The sequence below is a fragment of the Micropterus salmoides genome, unplaced genomic scaffold (assembly GCF_014851395.1).
Source record: "Micropterus salmoides isolate LMB-PRFRI ecotype aquatic unplaced genomic scaffold, ASM1485139v1 Ms_hic_scaffold_5, whole genome shotgun sequence".
Classification (NCBI taxonomy): Eukaryota; Metazoa; Chordata; class Actinopteri; order Centrarchiformes; family Centrarchidae; genus Micropterus; species Micropterus salmoides.
In genome coordinates, this window is record NW_024044237.1 from 19934524 (window position 1) to 19956119 (window position 21596).

General features: G+C 40.5%; 1 protein-coding gene across 1 annotated transcript; it reads left to right on the top strand.

Annotated features, from left to right (window-relative positions):
* The first annotated feature begins 1703 nt into the window (after positions 1–1703).
* Positions 1704–20129, top strand: LOC119889442 (neuronal acetylcholine receptor subunit alpha-3-like). Its single transcript, XM_038700381.1, has 7 exons — positions 1704–1919; positions 14777–14916; positions 15020–15064; positions 15148–15257; positions 15634–15841; positions 16074–17060; positions 18920–20129. The coding sequence occupies exons 1-7, from the start codon at positions 1862–1864 to the stop codon at positions 19043–19045; spliced, it is 1674 nt and encodes a 557-aa protein (XP_038556309.1). The 5' UTR covers positions 1704–1861; the 3' UTR covers positions 19046–20129.
* The last annotated feature ends 1467 nt before the right edge of the window (positions 20130–21596 follow it).

Sequence of the window (21596 nt, forward strand, 5' to 3'; positions counted from 1 at the left end):
TATCATACAAGGCACTTTTCTACATTTATAATCAGCAGCAGTGTTGCAGCACACATTACATCAGACACACTGACACATTTGTCCACTCTGACATCACATTTCCAAAATAGGCTGAAACTAAAGCTCTAATACACAACAACAACATTTAAAACATCACACAACACAACTTGTGGTCAAATTAATATATTCTTCAACCATTACACAGTAGACCACAAAATACAACTATCAATATGAACCAGTTCAACCTTCCAGTAACAAAACAACAAAGCATTTGGTGCTCACTCTAAGGTGAACTAGACAGCCTACCAGGTTGTTTTCTATAAAAGGAAATAAGAAAACTGTCTTTGTTTCTTTCTGTTTTGTCTCCCACCATCTTCCTTGGTGTGCATGTATGCCAATGCATATCCACACAGCTATAAGTGTGTACGTGTGTGTGTATAAACATGTTAGAAGCAGATATAATAGTAGTTTATAATATAAGATATATAGTAGTAGGCAGGTAAGTGGGTAAGAGGAGTGGATATGTTGCAGAGTAGATACAAATACATATTATGCTGCTGAATACTAAAACATGTATGCGGTCACATTCACTCATGTAGGTGAATGCGTTCCATGCATGCATGCATGCACTCATTTCTGCCCATCCTGTCATTTGTTACATTATAAAATGTCACTATGTTTCATATCTGACAGGGTTTTACAAAAGGTGAATTTAAGGAATTTGGACAAACAAAAAGAAGATCCTTCGGATGCATATCTGTATGTTGTTTTCAGTGATCGGGTAAAAACAAAATTAGGCCTACCTAGGAATTGAAGGTTATGAGATGTTCCCCCCCTAAACTAAAATAACATTAAAAATCAGATTAAAGATGTTTCAGTAAAGGTAAATGCATTGCCATGTTTACTTCAGTGTATGATATCTAAAATCCACTACCACTGCAATTTTTCTTTCAAAGATGATGTAGTAGTCACTCTGGACTTGCATGCTCAACAGTGCCATTCCATGAAGTGCTGCTGTGCATTAATCGCTTTCCATTATTTGAATTGGGCAGACTCTGCAGCCTTCAAGACTCTATTATAGAGCGGCTAATGCTTTAAGCTGCCTGCACATTGTTATGCGTACAAAATCAATTAAGTGACTAAATAGGTCATTTATAGCTCAGTGAAAATTTGTGATCTTATTGTGTGTGCATGTGTATATGTATAGGTGCGTGTGCTGCATCTTTTCCCCTAGACCTTGAGCAGATAATATGGATATAACTCTTTGAGTTAGAGATATTGAGTGTTTCGTTCCTTTTTTTCTCCAGCAAAATGTTGCCACATTTTCACAAATCCACATTATTACACAACTGTGTTTACACAGACAAATACAGTGGATAGATAGATAGATAGATAGATAGATAGATAGATAGATAGATAGATAGATAGATAGATAGATAGGTTTCTAGGAATGTTTAAAACTTCAGACAATTAAAAGTACAGTTGCAACTTGGACTTATACAATTGCAAGACTGAATATGAGAATACACGTTAAAATAGACAGACTAGAGCCATAGAGCCAAACTTATCACCGGTGACTCACTGTGAGTCAGGTCGCCAGGTTTGGCCCTTGGGTGAGCTGGGGGTGAGTGGGTGGGTGTGCAAGACGCGGGGACGGAGGGAGGGGAAAGGCGGGACATGCAGAAGTTGTTCATGCCGGGAGAGCGCACCGCGAGTCCAACCTCTCCACGCACGGGAGCGCAAGGGAAAATGTCGCTCTAATCTTAAGGCTTCACAGACGTCTGTTGTAGGCTACTGTCAAGACTTAACTGACAAGACGATCTTTTATCCGCAGAAAGCGTCTTCAAGCGCCGATGTATCGATGAATTTCTCCGGGAAACTGACAAGCGCCGTCCTGCTGGTGCTCCTCGCAGCGCAAGGTAAGACACCGCGCGCCGTGGGTCGGTGCTGGGCTCGCGAAAAGTAGCATTATACTCGTTACTTACAGAATACCATCACCACCATTGAGGACTCAAGTGAGTGTTGACGAGTTACCTTGCTCGGTACATTACTTTTAAGTTATCTTTAGCCACCTCCACCTCAAGTTACCTCCCATGTGCGCTTCAGGGTGAAAGATCAGTAAAAAAACAAACATCAAAAGCCTTATGAGAGCAGTAAGAATAATTCCATCCGGACAAAGAAGGCAAACTTTACTTCTGTCATTAACCAAGAAGGATGACAGCGACACTTAATGGCAATCACGTTGTTTGTTTCATTGCTGCAACTATTGTTATAGTTTTGCTAAATTGTTTATTGTCTGCTTTCTAGCAGAAGGGACCTACAAACTGCATTTCATTTTACAACCCATGTGGTAATATCACGATTAAATTTACCTTATTAGTGCAAATATTCAACATTCAACAAAGTAAGCTGTGCTTCCTTTTTTGCACCCTACTTGCTGGTCCATCAATAAACTATGCTCTTTATCTTAGAATGAAGGAGACAACATTGTTTTTTTTAGTTACATTGAAGGGATAGGTATTATGGGGCCTGGGTGCAGGGTTCAAACAAGGTATTTTAAAATGCACACATGGTTTAGTTTTCTTTACACATTATAATCTGCAATCGCGAGGTGACATACTATATGGCTGATACCTCAGCCCCTGGAGCTACTGTGAAGCAGCCATCCATGTACAAAACGAGCAAACGTTTAGGCATACGTTTCTCCAATGACTGTGAATGTTGATTTCATCCCTGGATGCTCCAGATGTGGAAAGGCTGTGGGCTCTCTCCAACAACAGAGGTCAGAGGTCAGGGTAGGCTACTTGAATGACATTCTAGATCCTGATATTAGCAGAAAGAATAAGTGCAAATTAAAAGGGAAACTCTCATTTTCCCCTGTGGTTTGATTTAATGTTTGTGACATTAAATCACAACTCCAGCACTCTGTCTGGTTGTCTGTATTTTGTTTTGCTCTCTGTGTGATCCATTTCTTTCTTTTCTCTTGTTGCCAAAATCACCTTTATCCATATTTTCTATTTAATTCTGTCTCCTAGTGTGCTTTAAAGTGGCGTATTTTGAAGTGGGGTCCTTGAGTGGCTCCCAGGGGACCCGAAGCAGAACAAAGAATAGATAAATGGTTTAAAGCAAAACTTTGCGCTGCATTCACATATAACTGAATGGTTATTTTAATCCTGATTTTCATCTCATTCACAAAGAGTAAACAGATGCAGGTTTCTCGGGAGAGCGTCTTTGTGGAGGATAAAATAACTTACTTTAAAGTGATAATATAACTCATGGTAGCAAGTGATCACTGATGTTTTTTTCAAGACCTGTCAGTCCAACAGAGTGATATGTAGGCCTACCGTAAAGTCTTTTTATGATGATTTTCTGCTTCTGAAATTTGAGTTTCTAAACTGCCAGAGCAGATTTAGTTAGAAATTATTTAAACTCCCCACAAAAAATCATTGCCATAGAATCAACATAATAAATCCCAGATACGGGAACTGCATCTAAGCTACTAACAATTTTAGCTTTCTTGAACCTTTTAACTAGTTTCAGAAAATAACCTTTATTTTAATTAATTAAAATTCATTGTTCATGGGAATTAAATGTAGCATATCTCTGTTTCGCAACAGCTACCTGCCTGTCCTTCTGTAAATAAATCAATTTATAATTTAACTCATTTTAATATGTTATCTAAAGAAAACCAAGCCTCACCAAATGAATTTCACCAGAGTCAACAGCTGGGATGGCAGATAGGCTACTTCTGCTAAGTTAGTTACCATTAGCATACGTTTAGCTGGGGTTTTGTTCTTCAATATTACTGCCTCATTTAACTAGCTGTTATGTGGGATAACAAACTGAATAACCAAGGTGTCTGTTCATTGAATTCATAATTCTCAATTACAGATGGCAAGAAAGCAAAAAATCAGGATACTTTAGTTTATTTTGGCTAAGGCTAGCCGCGGCTATCTCACCAGCTAACTTTCACTTGCTTTAGCTGCCCATTGGCTGTTTCTCTGGACATTTTTAAAGCTGTTTGCACAAGTTTATAATGTGATATATAGTAAAACAGTTGTCATAAAGTCGGACTCGGATCTTAACATAATTTTGACCAAATCTGTAGTTACTGCATTTTTCAGAGCGGTATTGGTGACACTCTTGATTTAATTCTTCTTTAGTTTATCTCATAGAAAGCAGACATTTTTCCTGTGAATGACACCGTGTGCTTTGAACAGGAGGAGTAATTATTCTGGCTGTAGGTTGAATCACTGCCATGCTATATGGAAGGTTTGTGATTTTGTTTTACTTTAAAGCCCAGAGTGCAGCACTGAGTTTGTCTCAGATGTAGTACCTGGAGGCCCCCCTTCGGGAGCAGCACTAAGTGCCTTCATACGGTCACGCTCCAGTCGTCATGTAAAAGACACTGGCTTCACACATCCTGTAGCCTGACACTGACTCAGAGTCAAGGGAAAGGGATGCGTCTCCGTAGGATGGACTTTCTCACGCTCTCTTTCATTCTCTTCAGCTGGAGAGATTTGGTCCAGCTGACTGCTTTTTTTCGCTTTGCCCTTGAACTGGGCAAATTTCAAAAGGAACAAGAAAGCGGTGCTGTGAAGGGATGACAGTGTCAGTGCTCTCCACAGCAGAACAGATTTTGCTCAAGTGAGAGGAAATCTACTTCTGTGTCCTTGCTAGTTAAAGGTGGTTAACTTGGCTATTAGGGGGATAAAAAACCCTGAAAAAGCCCTCACACTTTTCATACTGTCCTCCACCTCTCCTCTCCACCCTCATTTGGCTTGCATGATTCTATGCAGGTGCTTATATTCAGATAACTGCCTGAAAAATACACACACACACACACACACACACACACACACACACACTCCCAGTGGGGGTCCGATTAGTGGGCTACAGAAGGTATTGTCTCTTGCCATCCAGGATCGGGTGATTTGTCCCCATAACAGAGGGATTGCTGATTCTGCTATTCCATGGGATTGGAGTATTTTAGACAAAAATAGAATCTGGTCGGAGTAGCTTGGAGGTGAGGAGTGAGAGATCGGTATAAGTCACAAGTCGGTAAAAGTCTCAGCCTGTGTGATAGATTGTAGTGCACATCAACATATTTCAGGACGGGATAGATTGAGTGATTAAAATAAGTGAACTTGCGTGAAGCATTTTCCCAGTGGCATCTTCCCTGCGAGAGATGTTTAGCTGCTCCTGCATTATACTGATCTGATCCCCATTGTGTTTCAGGCTTGACCCTTTATCTCACTAGCTGCAGCCGCGTATTGACAGTACAAAGAGAATCTTCATTTTCAAACAAGTTCTGCTCAAGAGAGCAGCAAGTGCAACCTGCTAATTATTTAAAAAAAAAATAAAACAACTGACTGTGAAAGTCTTCACAAGTGAATGTCTTAAAACAGTGGAGGCTGCTGTGTGGCCAACTAAAGGAAACAATCAAACATTCTTTATTCCACCAGCATTGGAAAATGGTTTATATTAAGCCCCTGTAGCTTTTATCTAAGTCTGCTTGTATGGCGCTGTCTGCTTGCATTGCAGCACTATTTGCTCCTCTGCCAGACTTAAATGCTCTTCTGAGCTGAGGGACTACAAAGCAGCTCTCTGGTTTCTCTTCCAGAAGCAATATTGTTGCATAAAAGTCTGACAGGCAGTCAGTGTGTATGTGTGTGTTACCGTGCGTGTGGCTTAAGGACTGTGTGGTGGCTTGAAGATCCTCTTAACACGATTGTCATGTGATTATTGCAACCGAACCCCTCCGCTTCTTCCCTCGCACACACATGGTGTATCCACCACAGGCAGATGCAGAGGCCTTATTCAACCCCCCCCTCCCTATGGATTGGCTTAAACCATAACACTCACATCCAAGCACGACACCACAGACACACACACACACACACACACACACACACATGCAGACATCGTCTTCCAGACAGCTCTGCTGCCTGATTCCTCTGGGACATCCTGGTCTTCCGTGCTGGCGATGAACTGAGTCATGCTTCAGGATGGAGGGAGAGAGGATGAGAAGTAGAAAGCTAGAGATGATGGAGGACGGATATTTGAAAATTTTGCATCTACTTTTATTCCCTATACTTCCTCCTTACTGTCCACCTTTTTTATTGATTGACCTCAGTTTGTCATTTGATGGTTTTTTTACACCACGTGTTTGCTCATGTGACCTAAGCTCTTCGAGACCCCAAGTTGTAATTGTATCATTCAGGCCTTCAAAATATGTCATAGCTTCCTTAAAGTCATGTTTGGCAGAACCTTAGTGTATTTGGTGTCTTGGTACTGGAACAGCAGCCCTATCTCCTAGAAATTATGTTTTCTATTATCGTAATAAGGAAATGTTGTTAATTAACATACCTGGCATCTTGCAAGGACATTTATGCTGAACTTATCAGTAAAATGTTCACTGACAACATACATTTGCAATACACTATCCCCTTGTAGTGACTACATCATTACTTAGCTTATTATGGTTATTTTTAGGCATTGGCAATGAAACAGAAAAAAATTACCAGTTCAGAATCCATCAGTAACAGTGTGGCGCGTAAGTAAGCCCTCCATTGATCCATCCAGCCATTCATCTGTTTTCCACTCACCTACCCAAGACATGGAAAAACAGTGCAGCCCACCATCCTTTCTTTAAGAATATGCTTCCTCTTGATGGATCCTGAGGAATTTTCAGTTCAGTGGGGGAAATGTAATCTCCCCAGCATGTCCTCGGTCTGCCCCAGAGTCTTCCCCACTTAGTGGCACAACTCCAGAGGGAGCAAGCTGCTGGGCATCTTTATTGCCATCTTGAGTGACTCCTGTCAGTATCGAAGAGAAGGATCTCAACATTGAGAGGCGCCTGTTGCCTCAGTTCCTTACTCCGCCTGGACGAATAACTATATATCAAGTCCTACTAATACTTAGGGCTTGAAGCTGTTGGGCCAGACTGAAGATAAAATGGTTAATTGGTCAGAAAGTTACTTTTCTAATTATTTATGGTTCTGTGACCTGGAATGGAAACACAGTTTTATAGCAGCGACCCTTGCGCACTCGGGAGAATATTGTCATATTGTTAAATTTTAGAAATACACGTAGTTCATCTCATGACACCTCAGTTATCTAGGAGAACATAGAAAGGTAGTCTGCTGCTGACAATTAAGCCTACATGTAAGTAGATAGAAAGTATATCCACAAATAGGCCTTTTTCATGGAAAACACCATAGTAATAACACAGTTGTTAATAATAAAATTAATGATGGCTGAATCTCATTTAGCTGCTTCAGTTTCAGTGTCCTGGTGTTGCGCATGCTGTCACACTGTCATGGCTTCATGAGAGGCTTAAATATAACAGAGCCATAGTTAATCGTTATTAGCAACACCTGTGTTTTTTCCATGACAATGGTTTCTTTGACAAATTCCTATTGTGTTGAGTGTAAGAATTATATTGTAGGAAAAAAAATTTTTACCCAATGGCTTGGAACAAGAGGAAAGGATACAATTAATTTCAAAATCTTAACTCAATACTGATTCAGTCAGTGCTGCTGACGCGCATGATCAACAGCCTTCTGCTGCCTCACTGCAGGAGATACAGATAGACATTAGTACTCAGTTACCTGCTGCTGCAGCTGCAGCGTTGTGAAAACCAACACAACCTCCCACTCCAGACAAACACAGTTCCCTAACTGTGTTTCTGAGTGTGCAGCAGTATGCTGTTAAAGTTGTAGCCCTGCTGCAGTAAGCACCCCTATAAATCTGTAGCTACATTTTTTTTGGTTTTATACAAATGGCCCAGCTGTCAGTGGTCAGAATCAGTCTCATGAAAACACATTGTTGAATCTTTAATTCAACTCTTAAGTAGAATGGCAAATCCAATAGTATTGAGTTTTATCTCTTTCAGCAGCACTCAACGGGAGTGCTCTCACTTCTCTTTTACTCCCATCTACCTGTTTGCTCTGTGGGCTGCCTGGCTGTCTATCTGGTCGCCTCAGTCATCACTGCTGTTGAGGCATTCCCTGAATTAGTTTGAATGACATAAACAGTATCTGCATTTTTTGTTGTGCTTGTTTTATCTCATTAATTTTTCAGGGACATTTCTATGTGACACACACAGCGTCAGAGTGAATGTGAGAGAAGTGTTGTGCTAGAATGAAACAAAACAACATATTTCCGTGAAGTATACCGAGAGATATGTGGACCCACATAAATCAATACTGTAGCTTGCCATCTTTCTGCTTTAGATGCAAAGGTGATGGGAGAGGAGGTGTTAAAGGCCGATTTCACTGTTCACCTGACAGCACCACCAACATGATTCCTTTTTACTCTGCAGTGTTCACAGCTGTGGGAGGAAATGTTCTATGCGCCCCTATTGACAGGTTGTGAATTATACAGTGATTATCCTGCTCTGTACTGGGTTTTCTTTTTTCCCCAGGTCAAAAAGAAAACCCAGTACAGAGCAGGAGCAGGCTTCAGTAAACTAAAATCTTACAATACTTACAATATCCTTGCTTATTTAACTAATGTGTGTCTGTAGATGATGATAAATCAAATTCATTACACCAGTTCATGGGTGCCCCATACCACAACTTTTGTGGTCAGAGGTCACTATTCTACAGGAAAACTGCCAGTCAGACACACAACAGCAGACCATCATGACCGCTCAAAACAGACCCATACAACGTTGAACCAGAACCAAAGACACTATTTCATTTCAAGTTTTAAGTTTCAGCTTTTTTTAGGAAATATCCCCAATCCTGCTCATGTTGACTGTGAGGGAAATATAATCTGCAATGTTGGGGAATTGGGAATTTGTAGGTCTCTGTAAATAAGATTAAACAGAGCAACACCAGAGTGTGTTAAATAAGCTAGATAGCTAACCACTGACATTAAGTGACATTAAGTTCTCCACCAGCGTGTGATGCGCTGAACTGGAGCAGCTGAGTGTAGTTCGAACCATGCCTATTGGTCAACATCAACTCTGTAGGGATGTTGGGAAGCGTCCCAGATGCTGTGTCGGTTGCTTTCCACTATGACACATTACACAAGATAGAACTAGTAATTGTTGAAGCACATTTTTACCACTGATCTGTTATGCAGGGCCATTATTGGGACAATGTACAGCCTGATACTGGCATTAAAGGCTCCACCTGCTTGTTTATAGAAATTATGTCATTGAATTTAGCTACTTAATTGCTGTTGCTCCAATAGAAGATCTTCATATTTAGATATTTATATCTATATATCTTAACATATGCAACATATAAAACTCCCACATCTTCTAAGATGAAACCATGGAGACAAGGATCTCTTGAATTTCATGCTTCAGTCATATGCTGATCAGAGTGAGTCAAATCGAAAGGTAAGTGGACATACTATACATAAATAGGAACATGTCTGTACACACAGAAACAAGCTTGTTACATGTATATGCAGTATATAAGCGAGCTCTCACACGTGAAGACACACACGTTACGTCAAAGCATGCACCATATGCTTAATGGGCTGTTCACAGCACATCCAGTAATCACCATGGATCCTCTTGTGTGTCATTCAGCATGTCACAGTCAGGCCATCAAAAACCCTGGAGAGCAAAGACACGCTATCTAGCTTTTCTCTGCTTGTTCTTGCTGTCACTTTTCTCTTCCTATCTCTTCGCTCCGCTGTGTTTTTCTTTCTCTTTTTTTCCCTTTCCGTTCACCCACACACTCTTTCAGTTGTGTATTATGGGAGGGTAATTAGTTCCTTCAGTGTCCACCACTCGCTCCCAGGCTCATCCTGTTAAGCACATGCCTGATCAAAGAGCTTCCCACAGGCCACGGGGTCTATCTGCTGGCTTTAGGCTCCGGTAGCCACGAGAGATGGAGACAGACTCACTGTTTGGCTTGCTAATTCTAAATCAATGTGGCTATTTAAGGGTGAAATGCATGACTGCTTGACTTGGCTTCATCTCCGTCAGAAGAAAGCCTCATCACTTTGTTACAAAGACAGGGGAAGGAAAGAGCACATGTCTGGTTAAGTGAAACATTACTGTCAAGCTGATTTCATGTGATTTTCATCATCAAAGGCATAGACAGTTCTATCTACAGTGATTAATAACTTTCTTCTAACTTGAGACAGCTTGAGACAAGTGAAGTGATACAAGACACGACACATTTGGTTGGTAATGACTTCCGGAGCAATTTTTGACAATCCTAATGGTACATTTTTAGCCACGCTAGCAGCTCTCAGGATTTCAGGGTTGGTCGGTTCACCACTTGGCCAGACTGAAATACACTTGCAAGATCGATTGATGTGGAACTTTGTACAGACATTCATGGTCCCCCGATGATGTATCCTAATGACTTTTTCTCTATAGCCCCACCATGAGATTTCGTGGTTTGGAGCGAGATGTCTCCCCAACATTTGTATGTTTTGTCATGTCATTTGATGCAAACATTCATCTAAACCTTGAGATGAATTGCACCATCATCAGATCCAAATGTTCACTTGTCCAATACTTTGGTTCATGAATGCAAAACAAATTACATTCCTATTAGCCTCAACTGCTTAGTGCCACTTAGCAAATGTTAGCATGCTAACCCACAAAACTAAGATGGTGAACATGATTAACCTGCTAAATTTCAAGCATGTTAGCAATGTCATTGAGGCATGTTTGCATTCCTATTTAGCGTTTAGTTCACAAGCACCGCTGGGTCTTATAGAGCCTCACAGAGCTGCTAGCATGGCTGTCTTGTATGAAAATGCAATTTTGCTTGACTTGTTAGCCTTGCTATAAAGTTTTATCACTCGTTGCCTGTTACTTTCATGCACAAACTCATGATTGCTCTCTGTGCCATACAAATTAAATCCCTGTGTTCAGCACAAGGGAGTGGTGTGTATCAACTGAGGTGAAAGGGCAAAGGTTATAATTAACTTCCTTAAAATTAGACTACTTAAGATCTTCAGTTCCAGTGGCAGTGGGGAATCAGGCAAATGACTGTACAAAAGAGAAAAAAAATAGCTTAATTTTTTTGTCACAGTGAACAAAAGGTTCAATTAATTGACTGATTATAATTGCCCTGGTTTCCCTCACCCAATTAGAGGTTCTGGGAGTGCAGCAAATCAGGGAGCAGTGGGCAGTTTTCAAGGCAGGTACCAAAAGCTGAAATTAAACAAGCGTCTCAGGAGAGAGGCCTTTTCATTAAGCTTTAAGACTCAACTCGCCTCTGCCAGTGACCTCAAAAAACTTCTTAAGAGTTTTAAACCCACTATAATATAAAGCAGCTTTTTACCCATAGAGTACTGGATGTAGATCCGACAGGTTTTTATTTATTTTTAGTTAGTTAACTTGTTAGGATAATTCTGCCTGTTCAAATGAGACTAACAACATGACTAAAGTTAAATAAAAGCAGCGGGAAATGTTCGGCGGAATAAACATGAAGGGGAAAAAGCTGGGCGACCTGATTTTTTATTTTCCTCAGTGGAATTGAAAAGCTTATGCCCCCACTGGTCTGCACCCGGCTGTATGTGCTCTATCTGAACTTGAATTTTAGTAAGACTTCAACCTGACCATAAATTCAAGCCATGAATTTTGACCTTTATATGGGACTAAATTTTGTCAGGAGTCTTGTTTGTGTTTTGTCATTCTTGTATGTGCATCAGATTTTGTGATTATATACCTGTAAAGTTTTTAAAGCTTAGGAAGTGTGTTCTCTGTGTTTCTGAATTATCATTGTTAGAGTCTAAGACACGTCTCTTGACACGCTTCAGATTCAGGTAGCCCCTAAAATAAACAAGTAATACATTCAACTATTTTATTATTTCCCTAGCCCTGACAAATCTGATTTTGTGAACATGAACAAATGAACAAGTCTCCCACATGGAGAAACCAGGCAGACTGTAATCTGAGACGTCTGCATGATATTCATTTATGTGTACTCCCAATGGCAATAAATGGACACACACTTTATGACTTTACAGTATAGGCAGTGAATATGAAATATTTGTTTCAGCATATAGGTTCGAAAAAAATATGTTGTGAATGTGTTGGGTGTAGTGTCTTATGGCAGTGGATGACATGTATATTACTACTAAAGAAGTGTACATATCAGAAATCAGAATGAAGTTAACACCCTTGGGTAAGGGAGGAGATCACGCTGACAAAAAAAACATTCACTAAGGTTAATTCTGCTGCTGGTATCTGGTCTCTTATTTTTCAAGTTCCCCCCAAAAAGCAACATCCACCTAATTGACTGATCTTACACTCTAGTCATGCTAGGTTAGGTCAACTAGTTTAGTATTCTGCAATAAATCATTGCAGTTTATATTTCTATCATATTTTTTCTATTATATTTATCTTTTTTTCTTCTTTTTTTTTTACAAGTTTATGCTTAAAAAAAGCCAGCTTTTTTTCTATGAAAACACTCTGTAAGGCAAATTTGTGTGTACAAATCTATGTAACAAGTACATACATTACCTACACAGTATTTTAGTTGTTGTTCCTCAAAGGTATGAGGGTCAGTATTAACACAGGGCATTAAGATACAATATCTTTGAAGGGGATGACAAGTAAATTGACAAATTGTGTCGATTTAAAGGTTGTGAATCAATTTTACATGCTGCTGGTTTGTAGAGAGTTGATTTGCTTGCACAGAAAGAACGTGTCCCATTAAAGAACCATGTTTTATTTAGTTGTTGTCAAGGAAACCTTTTCAGTGAATGTGGCTATTTGTGTGTATATGGGTTGTGCCCCATTTGCCCTTTTGGTGAAGCACATTCTCGTCCATCTCTAAAGTGGTTCACGCACTTCGGTAAGTGCAAGTTTGAAGTGCAGGTTTGGGAATGTGCTGAATAATGTGTGCGTCACTTCTTGTATTGAAAGCTGTGATGGGAGAGGTTTTTTTTTCACTTTTTTTTTTGTTTGTCTTGCTACAGTGATTGTGCCTGAACAAAAATAATCCATCAGTTCAGAATCCAAGGACATACAGTGAGAATGACTTCAAATGGTGTCATGTGATTGGTTACCCAGAGGAAAAAGGTAACAGGGAAAGCAGGCCGTTCGTGAAATTAAAAACAAAGAAAGAGCAACATGACAAAGGAAAGATGAGATGAACATACAGAGAATATTAAAGAGACATTATTCCATATTATTCTATGTTTATGTACAAACAGGATTTGGAGCTCTTTGAAGCCACTGGCACAGTGTTTCTGAGGTTGTACTGGTGGTGTGAGTGTGTGCTGTCCCAAGTGAGGCAGCATTTTCTGCATGGACAGGCGTGGGCATATGTGCCATACCAGGCACCAGTGTTACTGGTGGCAGTTTTCCACAATACGTCCAGCCTTACAAAGTCTGCACACACTTATACAGACACCCTTTGGCCAACGACACACCATTCTGTTTTGCTTAAAGCGTCTTTTATGTGGAATTTTCCTATAAGCTTGCAGGCTTTCCTTCCCTCTGTAAACAAACAGCTGAAATTCCTCTCGAAACACACTTCGATCTTTCACAACTTTCACTCCATCCAGAGCAAAGTGATATTGATTATACAGTTCACCTAAGTCAAACTAAAACATGTTTTCCATTTTGCCACTTACCCCTAGTGGAATCTAGGCACGCAGATGCCGTAGGTTAGGCTTTATTTGCCCAGGATATCTGCTGCCACATCTCGAGTACAATGGGATTTCGTTTGTGGTGATCAAAGTAAACACACCACCACGAACAAATTCTGTTCATCATCATTGTGTCACAGAGGTGGAAGAAGTCTCAGAAGCAAATGTCTCTAACTTTCAGGAAAAAAAAAAAATATCTGCACGGATAAATACTTCTAGGGGTGAATGGGAAAATATGCTTTTTGTGATTTTGGTGAACCAATCCTTTAAAAAAGACATTGATTGTGTCGCTTATCTGTAAGTGAGAAGAGTAACAATTTCTTGAAGCTGTTCTGTAGACAACCAACCAATCAATCAATCAATCAGTTTATTATTTGTCCCAAATGAGAATGTGACATAGACATACAATATAATACAGAAACACACAACACTGTATACACCAGGTTCCTTACACCAATGCAACAACCGTGATCGTCCTAGCTTATGTGAAGCAGGCCATAAATGACCCCTATTGCTACCCAGGCCTATAAATAATAAAACAAATACATTGACCCTTGTAGATTCAGTGTGACTGTGATTTTAACAATGATACCCAATCAACAAACGTAACAAGCATCTCCGTATCTTTGGAAGATTTTCTTTAGCAGACACAAATGTCACAAAATTTTTAGCAGCTGACCTTTCAGTCATAATGAAGCTAAGTCAAATTTACTTGCGCTTTTTGTCTTAAAGGGCTTGATGACACGCCTACTTTGTAACACAGTAAATATAAAATGAACTCCCAACTTACAGCTCTTACTGAGAACCACAGACAAACAGAAAAACATAAATCTAAAGCCTGGTTTGGGGTCGCTATACAGAGGCATTAGGAGCTCTGAATAAATAAAAATCCGTTTGGCAGCGTCATCCTTGCTTCCAGTTTTTCACAGTGTCTAACCATGGTATGGCAATTAAATAAAAAATCTGCTGCGGTCCAGAGAGCAACGTCCCTGTTGATCTTCAAAAATGTTGACAGGACATTTAGAATGGCACACAAGGTTATTTATTACTGTTTAGATTATGAATAATTTAACTGTGAAGTGTATGGATTATTCTGCATTATATAAGGCACAGTGGCTAAAGATGGAAGTGTGTAGGAATGTTTGCAATAACACCGAACTCTTCTTCCATTTCTTCTTCTTTGTTTCATTAGGCTGTTATTCATCTAAGGGGGAGGACAGATTATTTCGGAGGTTGTTCAGGAGGTACAACCAGTTCATCCGACCAGTGGAGAATGTATCTGATCCAGTCACAGTGGAGTTTGAGGTCTCCATATCTCAACTGGTCAAAGTGGTAAGAGTTGATAGTGAACCAATTGTCTTTAAACAAAAAAAACATATGTTTTATAAAAACATAAGGCTCCTTGATTCATCATCCTTGATTTTCATTCTCACAGGATGAGGTCAATCAGATTATGGAAACCAATCTGTGGCTGAGGCATGTGAGTGACATTTATCCTGTATGTGATGTAATTAGTGATTATATGTACTCGGTGAATTGTACTCAGTCTTGTCTGTCTTTTAGGTCTGGAACGACTACAAACTGAAATGGGCCCCTGTTGAGTATGATGGGATTGAATTCATACGAGTTCCATCCAATAAAATTTGGAGGCCAGACATTGTTTTGTACAACAAGTAAGTTTAAGTGAACAAAGCTCCATGTTCAGCTTGCATTATGTGCTAAGAGACATGACTATTTTCAAGCTTTCTTCAGTAATCATTTAGTTCCATTGTCTGTGAAAAGCTAGACAATGTGTGACCGATCTGTTATAGTGTAAGCTTGCATATTTCCAAAAGATAATTTATGCTATACTCATCAGATGGCTTTATTATGTCATTTAGAAACAGTAGCATGATGTGGTTTTTGTTTGTCTGAATGGGTTAGCCTTTAAGCTGCTATATGCTTATGTTATTTATTTATGCTCTCCATCTCCTGACCTTTTGATTCAAATGTTGTAATGGCCTTTAAGTGAAATTACATTTACATCTCTGTGAATGTGCTCTCTCACAGCGCTGTAGGTGACTTTCTTGTGGAGGACAAGACCAAGGCTCTGCTGAAGTATGATGGCACCATCACCTGGGTTCCTCCAGCCATTTTCAAATCCTCCTGTCCTATGGACATCACCTACTTCCCCTTTGACTACCAGAACTGCTCCATGAAGTTTGGCTCCTGGACCTACGACAAGGCAAAGATCGACCTGGTGCTGATTGGCTCAAAGGTCAGAGGGAGTCTGTGGGTCACAGGGGAGAGATTGTGTTTGTGTAGCAGTTGTTCATATTAGAAGGAACATTTTGGTACTGAGCCTAAAGTACATTTTCATGTGCTCATATCCTCTATTCAGACAAAAAGGCAGTAACTTCTATTAAATCCAATTAAAACATTCAGTGAGGTCACAATTTACCAGTGGAGACTTTTGAACATTTGAACAATTGATTAAAATGTTTCATCAGGTGAACCTGAAAGACTTCTGGGAGAGTGGAGAGTGGGAGATCATCGATGCACCAGGATACAAGCATGACATCAAATACAACTGCTGCGAGGAGATCTACCCAGACATCACCTACTCCTTCTACATCCGCCGCCTGCCTCTCTTCTACACCATCAACCTCATCATCCCCTGCCTCCTCATCTCCTTCCTCACAGTGCTGGTCTTCTACCTCCCATCGGACTGCGGCGAGAAGGTCACCTTGTGTATCTCTGTGCTCCTCTCCCTCACTGTGTTCCTGCTGGTGATCACTGAGACCATTCCTTCCACGTCACTCGTCATCCCACTGATCGGCGAGTACCTCCTCTTCACCATGATTTTTGTCACGCTCAGCATCGTCATCACTGTCTTCGTGCTGAATGTCCACTACCGCACCCCGATGACTCACACTATGCCGGAGTGGGTAAGGTCCGTGTTCCTCGGGTTGCTGCCCAGGGTGATGTTGATGAGGCGGCCGATCGACCAGGGCTGCTCCTCCCCTGCCAGTATTACAGGGGGGACAGGAGGAGGAGGAAGCGGTGGAGGAAACAAGAATAGAAAAAACAGCATAGGAGGAGGAAGTGGCTCAGGAAGTGTAAGTGTTGGGGGTATAACTGGGGGTGTAGCGATGGATAGTGGTGCAGGAGGAGGCGGGGCCACCTCAGCTGGCGGCTCCATGAACTGTGTGGAGTTTGGTGACATGAACCGGGATATAAACAGGAGGTGCCCCTACAGAGGCAAGGAGGTACCGACTCCTGTCCCTCCTCCAATGGCGCCACCCCCCCCTCCCCAAGCTCCCCAGGCTCAGGGCCCCCAGGAGTCAGAGCTGCCAAAGCTGCAAAGGTCCCTGAATGCCCCTTCACCGGTCAGTGCTGTTGTTGCCTTCTCCGTGGTGTCGCCAGAGATCAAGCAGGCCATAGAGAGTGTGAAGTACATCGCAGAGAACATGAGGACACGCAACAAAGCCAAAGAGGTACAAAATCAAACTTGAGTTGTCTGTGTTGTAAAGCTGAAACGATTCCTTGATTAGTCAGTTGACAGAAAATTTATCTGCAGTTATATTGATGATCAATCAATCAATCAATCAATCAATCAATCAATCACTCAATTCTTTTCAAGCAAAAATGCCACAACATTCTTCTTGTTGTCACCTTAATTGTAAATATGTACAGATTGTTATTGTCATATGTGATAGTAAATATTTTGACTCGGACTGTTTTTCCAAAGAACCCGCCCGCAAAAACAGCAATTTGAGGACCTCATCTTGGTCTTATGGAAAAACAGAATTTTTTTTGCTACTTTCTGACATTTCATAGCACCAACAATTAATCGCGACAACAATTAGCAGATTAATCAGTAATGGAAATAATAGTTAGTTGCAGTTCCCCTACTGTTTTGCCATTTGCAATAAAGATGGGAAAGCTTTTGTGTATGTTTGCACTTGGCAGTGTGTGGAAGTGGATAGTGTTTAGCAGGTGGCTGTGGTTCCGGAGGAAGAGCGGGTTGACTGTTAATCGAAAGGTTGGCGGTTCAATCCCGGCTACCCCAGGCTGCATGTCGAAGTGTCCTTCGCCAGTGTATGAATGTTAGTTTCTTTTTGAGCACTCACGCTCAGTGTGTGGATGTAGTGTAAAAGCGCTTTGAGTGGTTGAAAAGACTAGAAAGGCGCTATACAAGTACGGAGCATTTACATTTGTTTTCTCCCGTGAGTTTTGGTATCTCGAAGCAGAGGGTCTAATTACCCTGTAAACCCATGACTTAGTTTCACACTTGTCAAATCCCCAAGTGTGCAGTAAGTTGAGGCCCCTTCTTCCTCCCATTGAAGTCTGCATAATGAAACAAGAGAATTACTCTTGCTTTAAACCAAAATATTTTTTTATATAATCACTGAAAATTGCCAGTATGTGTAGAAAATTGCTTTGCCTTGTACCAGGTGGCATTGTTTGCATGTTCACTCAGCACTGTTGGAAGATTTTATTACTTGTTCGTAGAACAAAGTTCACTGAAAACCGCATTACTCTTCCTGGAAATGTAGGGTTATTCACATCCTTTTCATTTGTGAGAATAATAACATTTAAACATGACATTTTGTGTCAAAGCCAAATTCCATAATGTTTCTTATCTTAAAGATAATGCAAACAGAACAAAACAAAAGGAAGGTGTGAACTGTTTGTGTGTGTGTGTGTGTTATATCTGCAGTGTGTATATTTACCTAGCTTAGCAAATGGTGTAAAAACCATTTTCACGGAGCTATATAGGGAGTGTAAAGCTGCTTGTTTGTTGCAGATGGAGGGCTTTGTGTACGCCTCCTGCACACTCTGGATGGCCCTGATACGTTTATTGCTTCAGCTCCATCTTTTCTTAGCAAATCTGGAATCTGTCTTTGAGGCATGCAGAACAGCCCCCTGAACTGCCTCCTCTATAGGCAATGGTATTTCGGTCAGTGCAGCCATGATCCTATTGTCTGCACCTGACTGAATACTCATACTATATGCACACATACAGTACAAACTACTCCAACAATAGCCAGATGCATGGTGATTCGCTCTGCCTCTCCTAGACAGAAATACACAAACTAATAAGCATAAACACACAAACACACACACACACACCCCTTGCAGCCACAGAGCTCTTGTGTTGACACAATGATGTCGAGTGAAAGTGAAAGTTTGTGCCGCTGTTGGAAATTTCACAATTACCATTAAGCAAAGGTCGCTGGGAGTATTTTAGAGAGGAGAGAGAGCCTGGTGCGCTGAAATATGAATTTGTGTACCATAGATATTTCTAATTTTTCTACTTATACACGCAACTAAATTCTATTCTTTTCCTCAGGTGGAGGATGACTGGAAGTACGTCGCCATGGTCATCGACAGGATCTTCCTGTGGGTTTTTGTGACAGTGTGTGTGCTGGGAACAGTGGGACTGTTCCTCCAGCCACTCATCAGCTTCTTAAAATGAGACGCTTGTCTTTGTCCCGTCTCTTTCTCTATCTTTTTGTCTACTTCTGTCTGCCTCTGGATCCCACTTGAATTTCTTTGGGAATTATCCTTCCTGCAGCTCTTTCACATCAAAAACCGGGATGTCGTCTTTCTCCCTTTCTGGCTTTTTGTTTCTCCTCTATCTGTCTCATGTTCTTCTCTGGGACTCCAACATCAGCCATCACTTTTAGCCCTCAGTCGTCTGTTTCTTCACGTGACTTACCCTCATTTCCCCATTTCTCCCTTACCTCGCAGTGTCAATGTGCACGCAGTGCTGTTATCCAGTCTCCTCCTCCCCATCGCTGTGTATTTTCTGACGTGATTATCACATCTGCTCTCCTTTCCTTTCCTGTCTTGTCCCTTGTGTTGACCTGCCACTGCCTACAGCTTATCTCTTCAAGATTGTCTTGTCTCCAATTGTGTCTATTCTTTTCTGCATTTTCAAACTGTCTATTTTACTGAAAATGTCTTCTCAATCAGTGTTACTGTACAGTCTTATACAATGTTTAACAAAGTCAGGTAATAATTTAAGTAATTCTTATTATAATTACTATGGAAGAACCTTTTAAGATACAAATCAAATCAAATCATTTTGCAGTAGCACTCCAGGGGTGTATTCATTGTAAGCCAGTGCAATAAATACAATACACTTGTCCATCTATAATTTCTGGTGAAAGACAAATACTTAAAGTTTGTGATGACGTCTGATGTTGTGATGTCAAAATTATTTGATGGCTGCCACTTTTTCTTCAGGATGATTTTTTTTTCTTTTGTCAATCTTCTGTGTTTCCCTGTACATATGTTTGTAAAATACAATGAGTTACGCATGGCTTCTTAGAATGAGTGCAGGCTATGGCTGCACACACATGATGTGCTTTCCACATGTGGTCACACTAACTATAATTATGCATCGCACATGAATTCACAACTCCACTGCATAGAACTTACATTGCATAGAAAAACTTTGAATTGCACTATGTAGATTCAACTTGTAAAAAAAAGTCTTAAAAAGGCCAAAACGGTCTCAAGTCATTTGTAACAATAAAGATGTTCCTGGGCTCAAACTCTGTGTGGAGTGTCACTTATCCCTGTATCTGTGAGAGGTTTCCTCTGATGCTCCAGTTTCCTGCTATAGATAATTGTTTTATTTTTAACATTTCAGTAACTGCTAAGCCATTGTGCCATGACAATAATAAATCAAAAATGTTGCAACAATTAAGGTTTTACATGAGCTGTCTGTTCAGTACACAATAGAATAGCAGTTGTACTGTAAATTTGCGTTTCCTGTTGTTTAGTAACAAGCAGTTCTGGTCAAATGAATAACTATTGAGACAATATTACCAGCCAATGTTTTTCTAAGAAATTTTACTTCACTCTGACCGTTTTTTTAGCCATTGTTCTTGAGCTTCTATAGGATTAAATGCAAATCTTAATCAAAAAGCATAATTTTGCGTAGCTGGAAAGACTTCTACTGTGGACTTCTTTCACTTCTGTAAGTGTTAGTGTTAGACCCAGAGATCTGTCAGTGACAGATGGATGATTCTGGTGTCTGTTTTTTAAAAAAAATTATATAACAGCCTTGATGATTGTTTGAAAATCTCTGTGAAAGGCCTGTGAGTTATGAAGTGAAGGTTTCATTAACAGCGGCACCAGCAAGAGACTCCTCTGAGAAAATGTGTGTGAGAAACTGAACGAATATTGCTCAGTCACTCACACACAAAACAATACAATACACACATCTTTGAGCGAGACATTTCACCTTCTGCGGCTGGGTCTCACAATTACAAGACTGCACTTGTAGCAGGCAGGTGGTCACAGTTTTGTGTTACGTGTAACTCAATTAGTCTGTAGCCACTGGTCAATGACTGCCCACTGAGGAGGGCACATAACTGGGGGATGGGAGAGATGAACACAGGGAGGGAGGAGTGATGACAGAAAGGGGTGAGGTGACTGGGGAGGAACTACCAGAAGTGTTGGCTCAGTTTGTTTGGGTCCTAATATGAGTCAGCCTATAAAACTCCCAAGTGCCCAAGACTGGAGACTGCAAAGAAATGAAGACGAACTGTGAGTTAGAGTCCATGTGTCATACATAAATACTTTCCAGGCCAATGTGAACGGTCTTTATCAATTTATTTCAGACATAGAGCAAACGTACATCACCCTCAAGTAAAGGTAACAGGTTCTACTCTTTTTAATTGAATTTACTGATTATTACATTTATTATATACATATTATTTTTGTATCATTACTGTGTTACTTTACTGGTCGTTTGCTTTTATCTCTCTTAATTGTGAGGCACTTTTTGGAAAATTGACAAATAAATTAGTTAGACACATTTTTTGCTTGTAGTTGCCCAGCTCTCTCTCACCTCATTTCCTGTCATCACTGTCACCTATCAAATAAAGGCATGACTACCCCCCCCAGCCACCTATTGTGAGATGCTCAATAACTTTTTTTATATATATTAGAGAACATATTTATGAAACACATTTTTATAATCAGTCCAGCAGCTTAAGGATCACTTCAGGATA

Coding starts and splice junctions, on each gene's coding strand:
- LOC119889442 (XM_038700381.1), top strand. CDS start 1,862: ATGAATTTCTCCGGGAAACTGACAAGCGCCGTCCTGCTGGTGCTCCTC. Junction 14,917..15,019: donor TATCTCAACTGGTCAAAGTG/GTAAGAGTTGAT, acceptor TCATTCTCACAG/GATGAGGTCAATCAGATTAT. Junction 15,065..15,147: donor CCAATCTGTGGCTGAGGCAT/GTGAGTGACATT, acceptor TCTGTCTTTTAG/GTCTGGAACGACTACAAACT.